This window comes from Hirundo rustica, chromosome 3, assembly GCF_015227805.2.
Source record: "Hirundo rustica isolate bHirRus1 chromosome 3, bHirRus1.pri.v3, whole genome shotgun sequence".
Taxonomy (NCBI): domain Eukaryota; kingdom Metazoa; phylum Chordata; class Aves; order Passeriformes; family Hirundinidae; genus Hirundo; species Hirundo rustica.
Genome location: NC_053452.1, coordinates 86,115,527 through 86,134,249, shown reverse-complemented (window position 1 = coordinate 86,134,249; position 18,723 = coordinate 86,115,527). Strand labels below are relative to the sequence as shown.

Below are 18,723 nucleotides of genomic sequence, written 5' to 3'. Positions count from 1 at the left end.
AATACTTTGGGGTTTATTTGTTATCAATTTTAGTTGAATAAGGTTAGAATATATTCAGATTGTTATTTTCTAAATAGATTTTCACCATATGCTAGACACTTTTTCCTGGTGGGGCTCTTAACATAGCATGCTCATAAACAAAACTCCTGCTCAACTGAATGTACTTGACATCTGCTGATAAGAGCCAAATAGCAGCAGATTCTTTACATAGTGTTCTGGATTGGTAACTACTTGGTACTAGATACTAATTAGTAGGGACTAAATAGTTGCAGCATTATCTCAATTGTTTTTGCATACATTGTTGTTTGCATTATATTTTGTGTTTCTAATTATGTTTTGAGTGCTTCCTGGTACTCAATCACTGTAAGTTACACACTCAAAGGGAACTTTCCGTTGATTCTTCCAGAAAATGAAGCATTTATGATTTACTTGGTCAGTCTTTGCCTGCATTTCTCCCTCTTCTGAACTGGCCTTGTTCTGCTTCTGATGCTGGTATTGTTTCTTAAATGTTTCCATGATTGCTGGACTCCTTTTGCTATTGTGGCTGGTTCCTTATTTTCTCTAAGGTTGGAGTGTTTTGCTTTGCTTATTTGGCAATAGGTGGGGTTTTTTTGTTTTTTTTTTTTTTTTTTTGTAGGAAGGTGTTGTTGTTGTTGTTGTTGTTGTTGTTGTTGCTGTTGGTTTGGGTTTTTTGCTTGGCTTTGTTCCCTTTTTGAAGATCATGGAGTTTATTCATGTTCATATTCTTAACTATTTCCTCTCTACTGGTGGGAAGCAAAGCTCCAAAGATCCTTTGCTCAATTCAGCATAATTGAGGATACTCATGAATGGTATTTTAAAAACCCAAAACAAACAGAAGCAATAACAACAACAAAAAGACAAAAAAAGACCATATCAACATAAAACTAAACCAAAAAAAAACCCTCACAAGGCTTAATCTTCCTTATTTGGTCTACCATAATATGACCCCATCATGGTACTGCTGAAGTGCTTTCCTCTTTAATTAGAGAATTTCATCTGCTGTATTTCCTTCTGCAGTCCTGAAGCTCAGAACAACCAAGTCTTTTTTTTTTTCCCCATTCTCAGACTCTTTTTCATTAGATTATTAATTATCTCCCCCAGTTTTCATGAAGATGAAATTTTGAATAACAAGGTTATGAAATACAATCTTATTATTTCTCAAGTATTTTATGCAGATTTGCATGATGGACTCTGTGTGTATATGTTGGACAACAGAAAGGCTCACTGTCTTTCTCCCTTTCCCTGGTCCTGTGGATAATGACAAGCTTTGCTTTCATTTGCTGTTGTTTCTGTCAGCATGCCTATGAACACTGTGTTTTCTTTTGTATGTGAGCAGAAATGCCTTTCTTCTTTCCACACAGTGGTAGAAAATGTATGTCCAAATAAGTTTCTCTGGGCATTGCCTGTTTTGGTTCCTTATTTGCAGTGTGTGCTACCAGGACACTTAGGCCTTACTGGGTATTGTAACCATGGGACTTCTAATGTGTAGGCTGCTGCTTAACAGGCTTACAATCACTTTCTTTTCTATTTTCTTTATCCTTATAAAAATTTCTATTGGCAGTATGAAACAGCCTAGGGTTTGAGAAGAGTTTATTTTCAGCTTTGATTTTCAATGATACTTTGTTAATAAATCAGGTTTTAGCAAATACTAAAACAAAAAAAATAAGATTTTTCAAACTCTCAGAGGAAAAAAAAAACAAAGAAGACCAAAATTGAAATGTTACCTTTTTTCTTGCAATCAACACCTACTCAAGGGCTTAATGTGCACAGGAGACGGGGGAAAAAACCTAAACCAACCCACAGGAAAAAAAATTGTCTTATGCCGGAGAATAGCATGGTGTGTTTGAAGTGCTGGGAATTCTTTCAGAACAGCAGAAAAACATTAAGAACTTGTCAGGTCTTTAGTGTACTAGGTAGCTATGTATTCAATATGTATCCAAAATTGTGAGACTATGTGACTTTTTGAGATAACTTGCTATACATTTTTCAAATTTCATTATACATTGAACAATATTATCAAGAAATCATATCAACAGTGGAAGTGTTATTTATACAGGGACTCAGCGAAACTGTTGACACAATTTAGTGTCAATATTGAATTGGAATGAAATAGAAATAATAAATTTATTCAGAGAAGCTCTAAATTTCCAGAAGGACATCTCCTTCCATCCATCTACAAAATTAGGTTCCTCTCAAGAGAGCAATCCCAGTCAGCAAAATCAGAGACAGCAAAATTTTCATTAAATCCTTAAATGCCACAGTATCAAGTAATTTTATAACTCATCATTACGTGAAAATACCTAAATAAATACTGAATTGAAGGAGCAATTTAAGAGGCTAGTTCTAGTTTTGGAGCTATGTGCCACATCTGTATCTGAAATAGGAGTATTATATATATATATTTAATATATATATATTAATTGTCTTTTCTAAGGGGTACTAGTCTTTATTTTAACTTTGGAGTCTTAGAGTACGTTAATATTCAGTGCTTAGGACATTTGCCATCAGGAAACTAAATTATGTATTTTCACTACAAATGAAAACCTAAATTTCAGAGCATTGTGATGCATTCTTCCCACAAATTGCGTGAGCCAGCCTGTCCTGGAACATGTAGATGGTAAAACACAGATTTTGTCCTGCAAGGACTTAAGTTCTTAGCTGTAGATATCTGAAGCGGGTTGGTTTGAGACTGACAGATAAGGAGCATTTTAGTGAAGCTTTCTGTATAAATAAGGCAATAGGTAGCTTTTGAGTTCTCTGCTTGCCACATGAGTGCCAGGGCTGTTTGCCAAGCCATATTGTTTTTCTGTGGTTAGTTAGCAGCTTGAACTGGAATGATTTTAAACATATGTTGTTTATACACTGAATTATTTTTCTGATAAAATGGTAGAATGTTTCTTCCTGGGTGTAGAAGGACTTTCCTGCTTTACAGTAAGATGTACCACAACTGTGACAGCATCTCGCCAGAGTGATTGTCCAAAAAGCCAGGGATCAGCTTAGGAAAGCTAAAGCCCTGATAGAATTTAAATCTGGCTTGGGACATCAAGGGCAACAAGGAAAGTGGCTGTAGGTATGCCAGTAATAAAAGGAAGATAGAGAAAATGTGGGCTCTCTCCAGAAGGAAGGAGGAGGCCCGATTACCTTGAACATGGAGAAGGATGAGGTACTGAATTACTTTTTCCCTCAGTCTTCACTGATAAGTGCTCCAGCCACACTGCCCAGGATGCCACAGGCAAATGCAGGAACTGGGAGATCAAGAAAGTGCCCACTGTAGCCAATCAGGTTTGAGACACAGCATACTCCTAGATAAGCTGGCAGCCCACGGCTTGGACAGGAGCACTCTGTGCTGGGTTAGGAACTGGCTGGATGGCCGGGCCCAGAGAGTGATGGTGAATGGTGCAGCATCCAGCTGGCGACCAGTCACCAGTGGTGTCCCTCAGGGGTCTGTATTGGGACCAGTTCTATTTAATATTTTTATAGACGACATGGATGAGGGCATTGAGTCCTTCATTAGTAAATTTGCAGACGACACTAAGCTGGGAGCTTGTGTTGACCCAATGGAAGGGAGGAGGGCTCTGCAGAGAGACCTAGATCGGTTGGATGAATGGGCAGAGTCCAACAGCATGAAGTTTAATAAGTCTAAGTGTCGAGTTCTACATTTTGGCCACAAAAATCCCCTACAGCGTTACAGGCTGGGGACAGTGTGGCTGGACAGTGTTCAGGCGGAAAGGGACCTGGGGGTGCTGGTCGACAGCCAGTTGGATATGAGCCAGCAAGGTGCCTTGGTGGCCAAGAAGGCCAATGGCATCCTGGCCTGCATTAGGAATTGTGACCAGCAGGAGCAGGGAGGTCATTCTTCCCCTGTACTCGGCACTGGTGAGGCCACATCTTGAGTGCTGTGTCCAGTTCTGGGCCCCTCAGTTCAGGAAGGACGTTGAGATGCTTGAGCGTGTCCAGAGGAGGGCAACGAGGCTGGTGAGGGGCTTGGAGCACAAGCCCTACGAGGAACGTTTGAAGGAGCTGGGGTTGTTTAGCCTGGAGAAGAGGAGGCTTAGAGGGGACCTTATTACTCTCTACAACTTCCTGAAGGGAGGTTGTAGACAGGTGGGGGTCGGTCTCTTCCACCAGGCAGCAACTGACAGAACAGGGGACACAGTCTCAAGCTACGTCAGGGAAGGTACAGGTTAGATATTAGGAAAAAAATTTTCACTGAAAGAATAATAAAGCACTGGAATTGTCTTCCCAGGGAGGTGGTGGAGTCACCATCTCTGGATGTGTTTAAAAAAAGACTGGACATGGCACTTAGTGCTATAACCTAGTTGAGGTGTTAAGGCATAGGTTGGACTTGATGATCTTAGAGGTCTCTTCCAACCTCATTATTCTGTGATTCTGTGATTCTGAGACCATCTAAGGAACACAGGGGTGAACAAGTCCATGGGGCCTGATGAGATGCATCTGCTAGTCCTGAAGAAAGTGGTAGACCAAGTGGTTAGGCTACTATCCATCATATTTGTGAAGTTGTGGCAGTCTGGTGAGGCTCCCACTGCCTGGAAAAGTGGAAACATAACCCTCATTTTTAGAAAGAGAAAAAGGGAGATGTTGGGAACTACAGGCCAGTCAGTCTGACCTTTGTGCGCAGCAAGATCGTAGAGCAGATCGTCCTGGAAACTCTGCAAAAGAAGCTGGAAAATAAGGAGGTGGCTGGTGACTGCCAACAGGGCTTCACTAAAGGCATGACCAATTTAGTTGCCTTCTACCATGAGATTACAGCACAAAGGGAGAGTGACATCATTACGTGGACTTATGCAAGGAATTTGACGCTGTCCCATATATGGCATCATTGTTCCTTAACTGGAGAGATGTGGATTTGATCAACGGACCCCAAAGACAGACTGGGTGGAGAACGGATTGAGAGCAACCTTGAGGCAAAGGACTTGGGAGGCATTGGTGGGTGAAAAGCTCAACACGAGCTGCCAGAAAGCCAGATAAATCCCAGGCTGCCTCAGAAGCAGTGTGGCCAGCAGGCTGAGGAAATTGATTCTGTCCCTCTACTCCACTGTGGTGAGATATCTGGAACTGCATCTAGGTCTGGGCTCCTGACATATGAAGGACGTGGACCTGCTGGAGTGAGTCCAGAGAAGGCTATGAAGATGGTCAGAAGATGGAAGCATCTCTCCTGTGAAGCTAGGCTGAGGAGTTGGAGTTGTTCATCCTGAAGAAGAGGTGGCTCTGGCGAAACCTTCTAGTAGCTCTTCACTGCCTAAAGGAGGACTACAAAAAACCTGCAGAAGGATTTTTTAGGAGTGATTATAGTGTTAGGGACACAGGAGAATGGCATCAAACTGAAAAAAAGTATATTTAGGTAAGATCTCAACTGTGAATGTGTTGAGGTGCTGGAACAGGTTGCCCAGAGAGGTTGCAGACGCCCCATCCCTGGCCATGCTCAAAGCCAGGCTGGATGGGGCTAGGAGCAACCTGGTCCAGTGGAAGATGTGGTTGGAACAAATGATCTTTAAGGTCCTTTCCAACCCACGCCATTCTGTGATTCTGTGGGTTAAGTAGACAGACATAGTCTGACTATTTAGTTTGCAGAGCAATTTCAGATGTAGCCTCTGAAAAATGTTTGTCTAAGTTTCTTGGTAATCTGATAGAACCACTGTATTAATTAGCAGCTAATGCTGCTAATAATCAGTAAAGTGCCTAACTTGGGATGACTGACTCGTATCATTAGATTCTACTTAAATCATTCCTGCAAATCCAGCACGTATGGATTTGAGCAAATTGTTCAAGTACATTCTTTGCTGAATATCAGTGGTCTCTAAATGCAGTCTGGATGGATTTGGGAAAAACATCTTGGGGTATTTTGTCCCCAGTATTCAAGACTATGGAAATCAGCATGACTGTTCATACACAATAACAGACCCTCACATATTTTGTGCTTGTTTTGGCTTTGTGAGAGGGACAAGGCTGTTTTTTCCAGAACTTCTCAGATTTTCAGGACCTTACTTGAAATCACAGTACCCCAGCATTAGCTTTTGGTATGGATAGTGCTGCTGAAGACAAAGTGTTTTTGAGAAAATGGGGTTTTGGTGGTATGAGTTAGCTTTCCCTTTGTTTTGAAAGCATATATATTGTGGAAATAGGAGCAATGAGAATTTATTAAGAGTCTTACTCCTCATCTTGAATTTTGCTGTAGGGTTGCAAAAGACTTATGGAAAAAGCTCAACACATTTGTGTCTTGTAAGTTATTGTTGTATCCATGTGCATCCAAGAGTAAAGTAATTGAGTGTCATCATGTTAATAGGAAAAACATTTCCTTGCTGTTAGGATACAACTTTTGAATTATTTTCTTAGGAAATAAGGTTTTACAAATATATACTCTGTGTTACTCGGTCTTAAGGAAATCATACATTAAAACTGCAAATGCATTTTTAATAATATGTTTTAGAAATATATCAGTAATGTACTAAAACTAATGTTACAGTATATGTGTATTTTCCTGGGGGCTTATTATTTTTAGGTGGTTCATGTTTTTAAAGAATGGTTTAAAAGCTATTTAAAAGCAGTTTAAGCCTATAAAACTATTATTTGCTCCTTAGTTTTTTCCTCCCTATAATGTCTTAAGTTTTTCTTATTTTACTAGTTATTTTAATGATTATTTTTATGATTATTTAATGTTATTTTTATTTTACCAATGGAGAGTGTTCTCTATGTATTGGGATTTTTGTTTTCAGTTTTGGTGGGTGGTTTTTTGAGAAAACCTGAAATTTTGAAGCTCTGCTCTTAGGAAGTTTTTGCATATTATTTACCTCTTCCTGGATCTCTATAATGCTGCTGCAGTGAAGTTATTTCGTGCAATTAAACAAAGAGTGAGTTTTGGAGTATGGCGGTGCAAAATGGCATAAATAAGCATTAGGCAAAGAAGCACCAATGGCATAGGATGACCAAGGAGAAATTATTTTCAAAGACACAACAGAGTACTGAACTGCAGATGTCCCTAGTATCAGTGTTGCTGGCATAAAATATTTTTAATGCCTATTTGGGGAATTTTTTCATTTGTGTCTTTTAACTTTTATGCTCTATTTGATGAGTGTTTATGAATAGATTGACTGGCATTTCCATTGCATAATCTTTTTAATAGTTGTAAATTCTCCCAGACATTTGTGTGCCAGTGGTCTGTATCATACTGAATTTTAATGGAAATTTTAAAATTAAGTCATTTTTAAGGAATGTGTACTTTTCTCTCCCCAATTCATGTATTTTTGCAGCTTTTAAAGTGTTCACCAAATGGTAGACTTACCACTTTCAGTGACTTTCAGTCATGATGCTTGATTTGATAGCTACCTTTATAGCTTCTGAACATATCATTCATGTTCCAGCTCAGTAGAGCTGCACTTGCAGTGCAGTTCTTGCTCTCAGCTTTTGAGAGCAGAGGCTGAGAATTGGTGTCACGGCCACCTGCTGTGGATGTAACTGATGGCTTGGAATTTAGCAAAGGATGGGAGAGACAGAAGGGGGGAAAGGGACAGACACCTAAAGGTTTAGATGTGGGAAGGAGGGGGCAGGGATGTAGTTTAGCATGAAAGGATTTGAGGCTAAAAAGGGATTAAAATACAGAACCTTAAGAAAGGACACCAGAGCCAGAAGTAGAAGCAGACGGATGACAGAAAAAAATGGGCAGGGAAGAAAAGGCAGCAAAGCGTAGGTAGATGGTGAGAAGAGGAAAATCAGCAGGTTAGACAAGACAGAAGATGTATGAGAGAATCTTGCTACACCAGGGGCTTGGTGGAGAAGGATGCTAGGTGCATGAATTAAATGGTCATGGGTCTGCAGTAACCAGGAGGAAGACCAGCAAGGAAACTAGGATCAAGAAGCTGAATCTAGGAATGAAGACAGGAAAGGAATCAGGGAACAATGGGGATGAGCACAAATGTTTTTGAGGACTTGGATATATTCATCTGCATGCTGGGGCTGACATTTATTCCTTTCTGAACATTTCTCTATTGCTGAGCAAATAACTCTGAAACAAGTGTGTTGTGTTTGGCCTCTGGTGGGCCAGCCCACACAGGAGACATTAGATTTTTGGTGCTACTGTTGAGTCCATTACTGAAGCTTGGGGAGCTCTGTACCATAGATTTGAGCTTACTGCCAGCACTGCAGGTGTCAGGGTAGTTTGTGGGTTTGTTCTTGTTGTAATTTTGAAGTTTATAAAGCCACAAGGAAGGATCCTAAAAATAAAACTGAAAGATCTTTAGTGTGATTTAATGTGTTTTCCAAACCTGCAGAACTAATGCAGTAGCTAATGAAACCACAAACAGCCTCATGTGGTTATGCATATGATAGTAATATGCTGTTTAAAAATAAACTTGGGCATCTGGTCATGTAGATGGTAAGCTATTAAAGATTATATGAGTTATAGAGAATGTTACCTCTTGTATTTCATAATTGGCATCTAAGTATTCGTAGAGAAAGAATTAAAAAAAAAAAATCTCTGCATGTAAAAGTGTCTTCTTCTCCCTTGCATGCTTTGTTTGGGCTTCTGTTAGATCACTACTTTTACTAGAACACAGGCATCTATCAATAGTGTTATAGAGATCTGTTTTATAAAGTAAAATATTGAAGATATATTGCCAGAAGTGCCCTCCTTGTCATGATAGGCTGATGGCTTCCAGACCACTGTAGTTCATGGTCTTCTTGATGTACACAGCATATGTTTGTCCCAAGTGAAAGAGAAGATTGCAGCCTTGTACCTGCTGTTGGTACTATTTGCTGTATTTGTGTGGCTGTTCTCCCTGGTACTCTGTAACCAGCTCCTGTCCCTCTGTACAGTACCTGTTGTCACAGCACTGATTTTTGCAGATTCTAGAGCGTGGCTGACTGTTCTGTCCTTACCTATGGCTAAGTGCCTATTCTGTGGAGTTTTCCCTCTCATGTCGTCATTAGCTGTAGTCCTGTGTGTTTATTGTGGTGATGGTGAGGAGGAGGAGGGCTGTGAATGTGATGCTTTGGGGTCCATTCTTGGACTGGGAAAAGGTAAAAACAGACAGTGTGCACAACCAATTCTAAGGTGCAATCCATGAAAAAGCAGAGGGCCAAATAAATGTATTATTTTATGTTAATGCACTATATTGTTTTCAAATTGATATATTAATTTGAATCGTAGTAAAGGGTTTGTATTTTCTTCATCAAATGATTGCACTTTAAAATTCATGCATGCAGAAGTAATCATTCATACATCTTTCTCTGTTTGAGAGATTACACATTTCTTTTTATTCATATTCTTCCAGGTGACTTGGATTATTACTGGCTGGATCCTGCCACGTGGCACAGCAGGGAGACGTCCCCTATTAGTTCGGTAAGAAATAGAACAGTAGGGATTCATAAGTATGAGTTAAAGTGTTTCCTAATTATTTCAGTTCAGCAAAGATATTTGACTGTAAAAACATATTCTACACCATTTGTATGAAAATTTGTTTTAGACTACCAAGGAAATGGAAATCAGAAAGAAAGTTTTATCAAAATGCATATTTGTAAATTTGCCTGAATTTTAACTTGACTTTATTTCCTTTAAAGACTTGGCACTTAATTTCACTAAGAATCACAAAAAAAGCAGTTGTGAGTGTGGTGCTGCTCTGGGGAAGATTAGTGATTTTTTTTTTTTTTTTTTTAAAGACTTGGAGTTGGAAAATATCCTTTTTTTTTTATTATATCATGAACCCTATATGGTAGACCTATATAACATGTATTATTCTAGAGAACAGAATGCACTTTTCAGTCATGTAATTTAAAAGCAAATATTTCATTTTAATACCTAAGCTGTGTTTGAAATGTTTAATTGTATTGAAGTTTGAGATGGATTATAGTTCTATCTGTAGACTTAATGCTGAGATTTTCTTTCAAGAGGCATAAATGTTTAATATAGCAGGGGTCCAACAGAAATAGTCAAAGAAAGCTCAGGTGTAATATGTAACACATCTGAAGGATGTTTGTGTCTACTGTGACATGATGATACAGTAATTTTATTGGTTTATACATGTGCATCTGAATACTGGAGGATGGTCACACTTCTTTAATTCCACTGCTTGTTTTTTGACAGCATCCCGTAACGTGGCAGCCTTCCAAAGAGGGAGATCGCTTAATTGGGCGTGTTATTCTTAACAAGAGAACAACCATGCCTAAAGAATCAGGTGCATTATTGGGGCTAAAAGTAAGTATTACATTATTTATGTGTTAAATGAAAGGAAGTTCCACTGACCTTAGACATAGGGGTGTAACACATTAAATTAGAGGACTCTCCAATCATATGGTCTTTTGCAAAAAAAAAAAAAAGTATTCCTCTCTTTTACTAAATTTTGAAAGCTATACAGATAAATTATGACTATAAATACATTTACTCCTCCTATGCATTCTTCAGTCGTCCATGACAAAGGGGCTGAACCATTTTGATTAAAAAGGACATGTTTATTCAGCTTCCTGTCTGCAAGATATATGCTGCACATGGCAATGCACTAATGGAGTCTTGCCTTTTCTAGCTTTGCTGTTTGCAATTTAGTCAAGTAACTGATCTTATAACCACATACACAAATGTCATCTGGATGCAAATGCTTACAAAGTCAGTGTTTAAAAGCCACACAGCCATTTGAAAACAGAAATTTGGTAGACAGAACCCAAATGTTTTCACAAAAATTTGCAATCATTTTAAATCATAGTAGAGGTTATATTAAATGTAGTTCCAATTAATCTAGCACTCCAAAACTGAGATACTGGCAACACTGTCCAGTTGATTGAAATCCCTAATTTACATTTTTAGCAGACTTTTAGGTTCATGTGTCTAAATTGCCAGAACACTTAAAGAGAGTGCTGTTTCTGAAGCTAGTGGGAAATACAGAGTACAAGTTCAAGCATTTCTCTCTCTGTATATTTTTAAATCTGTGGAGAAACAAAGATGACTGATAGAATTTAATTTGGGTATCCTTCCCTCTCCATTGAGAACAACAGAAAGAATGCAGTATCTGAAATATTCCCACCTTGAAGGGAGATAGTGTGGCATGGTCAGCTCATCTTTGCTGCCAGCAAACAATTCTCTTTGAATTTGTGAGAAAAAAAAAGGTTGGTCCTGGTAAGAAATGTAGATTGTAGAGTTGTAGGGTTTCTCTTTGATCTTTCAAGTTTCAGTACATAATATGAACTAAGGCCCTCACTGATAAATTTTACACACTATCGTGTGACAGTATTGTTGGCAGATAAGCTTCTGGATCTTTTTTTGGTATTAAAGCTCCTGATAGTTACTGTGATTGCAACATGGAGAATAATACCTAATGAACCATCATTCTTCTGCTTCATTTTATTATAAAACTCTTCTGGGATATTCCTGACAAAAAAACCCCACCAAAACCCAAACCCTTCCCCTGACTAGAGAGAGTAAGATAGGTAAAGAGATAGCAAGTCAACAAGACTACATTTTCCTTGTATTTTATTTAAAATCTGGCCTCTTGAGGGTACTTGGTTTTATTCTGATGTTCCTGATCTCTGTATCCTGTAGTCATCTTCAGAAACAGATCTCTTCACCTTCAGTTTCTCTTCTGTTCAACAAAAGCCAGACATTGCTGGTTTGTCCTGTCATATTATTGGATGAAGTGCCTTTGTTTTAGCAGTATCAACATTTTTGTGAACTTGTTGCCCATATTTTTTTTAGTATTTATTTGGGGTTTTTTTACTATTTGCTAAGTTTTCAGTCGATGTACCAACTGCATTTTGGGATTTCATACACTTGAAATGATGTACACTTGCAATTTAAATTTGAGTACATGACAGACAATTTGTAAGAGGTGCATTTGTCTGGTTCTTTATTAAGAAGTGTTTGTTCTGCAACACATGTAGGTACTTAGCAAACTGCATAATTGATTAGTCAAACACAATAAAAGGAATATCAGTTTTATTCATTCTGTGTCAGCTTTACTTCTTTTTGTCTTTATGCTTCTCTAAAACCCAACTTGACAACAGGTTTGCTTATGAACTTTTCAGGTGTAATTTTAAAAATAATAAGAAAACTGATCAGTCCATATATATGTGCATTATGTGACATCTGGTTTGTGGCTTGGAGACTCACAAATTTGTGATTAACTAGGTTGTTGGAGGAAAAATGACAGAATTAGGACGACTCGGTGCCTTCATTACCAAAGTGAAGAAAGGTAGCTTGGCTGATGTGGTGGGGCATCTCAGAGCAGGTAAATTTAGTAATGGCCTATTGAATGCAAACTTTAATTTATACTAACATTTGTCATGTGTTATGGTAATATTTTTTAAATACAGAATACTGTAATGTTATTCTGAAATGCCATGGTTGCCCACATTTCTAATTTATTATGAACACCAATTGCTTGGATATATGGGCAGAACAAAAGACACTCCTTAGGAATGCTGGTCACAGGACTGGGTGACACTGCTAAATTTTTGTTTGCTAGCTCAGGAGCTGCTTATTACACTCCTCAGAAGCAATGCAAACATTTTTTTTAAAACTGGTTGTGGCAAACAATGTTCACATCACTGAAGGATGACGCCCTGTATACACAGTTGATTTTATTAGTGTTCCTTTCAGCGTTAATTGTTACAAGTGAAAATGGAAAACAAGCCAAAAAAATGATCCTAAAATATTTCATTTCTATTAGATGTATATGTTGCACTTACAAATTAATGCCTGTGCTAATGGCACTTTTCAAGCTTCCAAATGAAGTGCGAATTACGCATAGCATTTGATTTTCAAAGTCACTTTTTAGTGCTTTTATTTTTACTATAGCTCTAAGCGACTACTTTCCAAGTGTTGTCTTAGCAAACCAAAGTACCTATGTAGTCCCTTAAGAACTCAGAATCTCCAGTGCCAATGTGTATGGCTTTAGGATAATTGTGTGGAGCAGATAGTAATATAGAACTAAAAAGGAGGATGAATCTCTAACAATATTCTACTTTTATTTTGCATTTTTAGTTTTTTCTTTCTTACCAAATCAAAATAGATGGGGTAGATAGCACCAGCTATTATAGTTGTTTACAGATTTTAAATGCAGATTATAATTACCGAAAATAAATATGTCTCCACTAATCTTAAACCATTTGGGCAGAAATCCTAATTTTCTGTTTCTGGTCTAAGTTTTTTGGGGTTTTTTAAATGAAAGCTATTTTTAATTTCTAAAAGTACTTTGAGAGCCGAAATTATTTCCCAGAAAAAAAATATATTGTTCTGCATGCTTCCAGTGAGTGAAAGTGTCATCCTTTTGCATAGGACTAAAGCACACAAAAAAGGCATGGATGAGTCCTTGAAGTTAGCAAAAACCACTTTTGCCCTTATAAAAAACATCCAAAATTGGGGTAGTTGATAAAACTCTGAGTAATTGTACAAACTTCATAAATTTTAATAATTGCAAATATGAAGTCTTGCATGAGGAACAGAACATCCTTGTGCAAGAGTAAGCACTGGGAGCCAACCAGCTGAAAAGCACCTTGGAAGGAAAGTGTCTGAAGGTTTCAGTATAGCTCTTCTGTGATTTTAAATTGTTTTTATGTTACTTGAAAATATAAATTTCATTCTCTGTAAAAGAATGTGGAAGTGAGATAAACTTCTCTTTAAATTCAAGGGGATGAAGTTCTAGAATGGAATGGTAAACCCTTGCCTGGAGCTACAAATGAAGAAGTTTACAATATTATTTTAGAATCAAAATCAGAACCTCAAGTTGAAATCATTGTTTCAAGGCCTATTGGGTAAGGCTAAAGACTTGCTTCTTAAGCATAGTTATTACTTCTGTTAATAGGAATCTTAAAGGGATTATTTGTGAGTTAATTATTTTTTATTGCTTAATAATGGGATACAATTCTCTTTCTGTTATTGACAGTCTGTGTAGTCTGTTTTCTTCACTACCATTTACAGTCTTGTGCCTTTACAGTGACCTATAAGCATAAATGTTGTTTTCTGTGTGGTCAAAATACTATAAAGGCTTTTGCAAAGTGGCAAAGGAAAATTGGTGGATTGGGTACACCTGTGCATGACAAACTTCTGGTTTTCAGGCTTTCAGCCTACTAGATCAGAATAACTTATAAAGGTCTTCATGAGTGGAGGGAAGCATTGCAGGATTCTAATAAGCCAATACTAGCAGGAGTTTAAACAGGCCTTCTTTAAAGAGCTAAAAATGGAAACACAAAACTCGTAACTGAAAAGACTGTATTTACCCTTAAATGATTGTTGTCAATGTCACACATGGAAGAAAAGCTTCAATCAAAAATTAGCATTAATGTGTTACATTTATAATCTCTATTTTTTTATTATTATTATTATTATGAACTCAGGTTCGGAGTTTTGTGACAACAATTTTTATATTCTCAATTTCCCGAAAAAGCCTTAGAAGGAAAATAAAATCTGTTCAAATTGATAAAATTAGGGGGATTGGCCCTGCATTAGTGATAATAGTTTTGGTGATATCAGGAATGTTAAGAGCTAAGTCTTAAAAAATTGAATATGAATAATTTATTGTAAATTCACATTTACCTTGTGAAACATGGTCACATGATTTACAATAAAAAATTATTCTTTTGAATTTGTTGTTTTCCTTTGAATTATAATTTTTGCTTGTCTCAAATATGATACTTTTTCAGTTTTAGAAATGAAAAACTATTCATTTTCTTTCTGACTAAAATATCATTTTTACATTTTGATTATTGGTTTTATCTGTGCTTTGTGAGTGTAGCTGTATTTTGCAAATAAATTTTGCTTTTTTAATGACAATCTTTGTTAAAAGTACTTAAATAAAATTGACATTATTAGGCAATTCCACTTATCAGTTTGATAATGGAAAATGAATGTCTGATGCAATAATAGTGGCTGTTAAATGCTAAAATTACCATCCAGCTGAAGATTGTGGGGGAGTAGAAGCTTTATTTTGCATTTCTCGAGTCAGATAAATTAGGAGATATTCTTAAAAAAATACAAGAAAAAGCAGAGCTAGGGATAAAATGAAAGTGAACTGTTAATGCAAGCAAATGATTTTTCATTATGCAGCACAATTTACATAGATCATAATTATTAAGAAAAAAGAAAAAAAAAAGGGACAAAGAAAATCCTGTGCAGCATGCTCTTTCTTTTGATAACTGCTATTAGGATTTTCTCCATTGTACAATGTCTGAATTTTTTAGTTATTTTCAGATGACAGACAGGTAAATCTCAATCTGTCATAAAACAACTGGGCTTTGACTCATTATTGCAGGGTAGAAGGGATCAGTCTTTAAGTTGTAAAGTTCTGCGCTTGTCTTGTTTTCCAAACTGTGTGATGGTTTCGGATTCATGACAGGGAATTTTATTTCAGCCCATCCAAGACATCTAGTATGTCAAAGTTTTGTGAGTACTTTTAGGTGCTGACTAAGCAAAATTGAAGTTGCTTGATACAGCATTAAGTGATAATCCATTACAGCTAAAATTCCTGTGAGGGAATAAGTTCCCGAAAGGCCTGAAAATGGTATTTCATCTACATAATTTAAGTGTTTTCATCTCTCAGTATTAATAATGCAAATAATGTACCAGTACTTTTAATGGTCTTGTTTTAAAAAATCCTAGCATATTAGGTCTAAAAAGCCCAAATATGACACAGTTTGCCTTAAGTGAATAATGGAAGGACTGTAAGTCCACAAATTAGACTGCCCACAAATTAGACTGCCAGTTACAAAATTGTGGTCTAAACAATTTGTTCAGTCTTGTAAATTTGGATTTCTGTGTCTGCCAGCAAATGTAATTTTAAGTAATGGATAATTGTAGGATGTTTATTAGAGAAAAATGTGAAGCACATAACACTATTATCAGCTAAAGGCATAACAACAATAAACAGTATAACTGCAATAGTACCGTGGAAACTCCATAGAAACTAATTGACGCTAATTCTAATGGCTGCAACACAAGGTAGATAAGAAAACTATAAAAAGCAGAATTAATGGGTTGGCCATCTCAATATGAGGGGAAGAATTACCTATGAATATGCATACAATGTGAGAGGTGGTTAACGTAGGACTGCCCGGAGGATCCTCTGGCAGTATATCTTTTGGAGAAGAAGCCTGGCATGGTAACTAACTCACCATCTCTTGCGTGCTCTATGGGATAGTGCAGGTAAAACAAATGGGGTTTTTTGTTTGTCTCTCTTTTCTTTGTCAGATGCTAGTTATCTGTGCTTAGATTTCCACAGATAATGCTGCCAACACTGTTGTTTCTCTGATATGATTCAGCTCCTCTATGTAGGATTGGTTACTGTGGTCTAGGTCCTGGCAAGGAGGTTGAACCTCCATCATAAACCAGGCAGTGCTGAACTCCAGAGAGCTGCTCAAGTAATTATTGCAAACTGCAGATTGATCTACAGGTTCTGATGGGAAGGAATGGTTTTGGAAATAGCAGGATGAGCACTGGGGAGATGTATTCTTCAGAAACTCTCTGGGGTGTAGAATAGGTTACATCGGTTCCTAGGACAACCTAAAAAGCATGGGTTACAACCACATTTGAATTTGGTTTGTCTTCAGTGATCAACCTCTTGACTATGTCCCTCAGAGAAATTATAGCTGTTCCTGTGCAAAATAGTGATTCTCACAAACCATATATCTGTACAGAGTAGTTTCAACCTAAGGTATAGTTTGGTTTAATTTATATAGTTATTGAGGCATGAAAGGATCAGACATAAAATAATAATATGTAATATGGTCATGTAAGACCACAAAGTACCTTTGTCTTCCAAGGCAGAGATAGACAGACAAAGTTTGAAGTTGACAGCTCTCTACTGTAGGTGTGTCTGATACTGCTTTCTCAAGTTCATATTGCTCCAAAAGGGGAATAAAATTTTATTACTGCATTAGATAATCAGTTGTGCAACTTTTCACTTTGTTTTTCTTTGATTAGTCTAGTTTTAACTCATGAACTACTATTTCTTTTAAAGAGCTTTTTTGTAAATCATATGTCAGTATATTTTCTGCAGAGAAAATTAAAAGCAGGCTAGATAAGACAAGTTCTGTTACATGAAAATTTTTAGATTATAGTTTCCTTTTAGAATGTTCATTGTCTAATTGAAATGCCAACATTTAATTCTCTTGTAAACTGTGTGAATCTGTTTCTCATGTTGATTTATTATTAATTTTTTTCTGTGTTGGTTGTAATAGTGTGACAGTGCCTTACCATAAACATGAAGCAGTTAATAAGTGCTTATATGTATAATTAATATTTGACATTTATTTTTAGCCTTTTGGGGTTTTTTTCCTACTGTATTGTTGACAATACAAGGAGAAAAATCCAAACAGAATTCATTTTAGAGTCTTTTTTTAACCATACCAGGACTATAGAACTTGACACTGTGGGCGGCACTTTCCATGTTGAAACAGTCCTTGCACCTTGAACCTTCGTTTAGATATGTGAAAAGTGATGTTATTACAAACAGTGCTATACTGCAGATGAGAGTGTTCATATTCTAGCACAAGAAAATATTGCAAACTTAACATTGTATTGAACAGAAAAATCTGATTATGGTAAGTAAATGCTTCAGACTGATAAGAAATGCCCTGGAAAGTCTGACCTGAAAAAGAGAAAATATTAATAGGAAGAAGACTGCACAGCAGCCCTGCTGTGCAAGAGGTCATTAATCTGTTCGTATGTTTGTAGAGTAGTACTGTGCCATGTCAAGGATGACAAATTCAGCTATAATTCCATGAGTTTGAGGAAACCACATTATTCTTGACTAATGAAGTCAAGACAAGGAGAAGCACATTCTTATTTAGTGATGGAGGTTTAAGCTGATTTGAGACATTGATGCAGAGCTGAAATAGTCTATTTCAAAACAGACACCACAAATTTAAATTGTAGGACATAAAAAGTGACTTTAAGGCTCATTTGATTGTGATTGGGCACTGCTGCATTCTTTTTCTAATGTAAGTGCCTATTTCTTTTTCATAAGTGACTTTTATATACCTACGAGTCTTAGTTTTACTGACTTCCAAGTCAGAAAGATTTCTGTATGTAACAGAGAGACAGTTTGAATACCTTTAAACTTCTCAACTATAGACTTAAAATCTTGTAAATGTTCTTCAGAAATGTTATTGCAGTTCCAGTTTTGGATTAGTCTGTGTGGATGAAAATACATTCAAGTAATTCACTGAAGAGTTTTGTTTCCACTTCCCTCCTCTGCTGCTTTTTTAAGATTTGTGCAATAGTAGAGGATTTTTGCTCTTGTAATGTATTACATCTCAAGGATGGCTGAGAATAGAAAGAGCCAGGAACTAGCATTGAGTGAATTTATTGATGGAAGAATGCTGATAGATGTGTGTAGGCTTAATCAGTTTATCTTGTATCTGTTTATGTGTTGGATATGTATGTGTTGAAATATGTCCATACCCAATTGTAATATGGTTAAATTTTCTTTTATCCTTTGGATAAATGCATTATTCACTTGTTTGTTTAACACTGCTAATGTTCTTTATTTTCCTTTTTTATTACTGTAAGACATTTTCATCAGTTTCGTTCTCTGAACACCTTGAGACGTTTATATAAAAATTACTAGTGAGTTAATCTTTGTCTTTTTATTTTTTCGATTTTTGTTCCTCCAAGAAATAGTTGAAAAACCATAGCTGTATTTCCTTTTGGCAAAGGAAGTACAGCTATGTACTGTATATTTTTCTCTTCCTAAAAGTTCTCTTTCT

The 18,723-nt window shown here is 36.8% G+C and overlaps 1 protein-coding gene across 11 annotated transcripts in view; it reads left to right on the top strand.

Moving 5' to 3' along the window:
• Positions 1-18,723, top strand: part of RIMS1 (regulating synaptic membrane exocytosis 1) — a 299,234-nt gene that overhangs the window by 167,519 nt on the left and 112,992 nt on the right. For all 11 annotated transcript variants that reach the window (XM_058419952.1, XM_040060043.2, XM_040060049.1 and 8 more), the window contains 4 exons: positions 9,309-9,376; positions 10,118-10,228; positions 12,149-12,248; positions 13,650-13,773. In XM_058419952.1, coding sequence (XP_058275935.1) covers positions 9,309-9,376; positions 10,118-10,228; positions 12,149-12,248; positions 13,650-13,773 — 403 coding nt within the window. The remainder of the gene's footprint in view (positions 1-9,308; positions 9,377-10,117; positions 10,229-12,148; positions 12,249-13,649; positions 13,774-18,723) is intronic.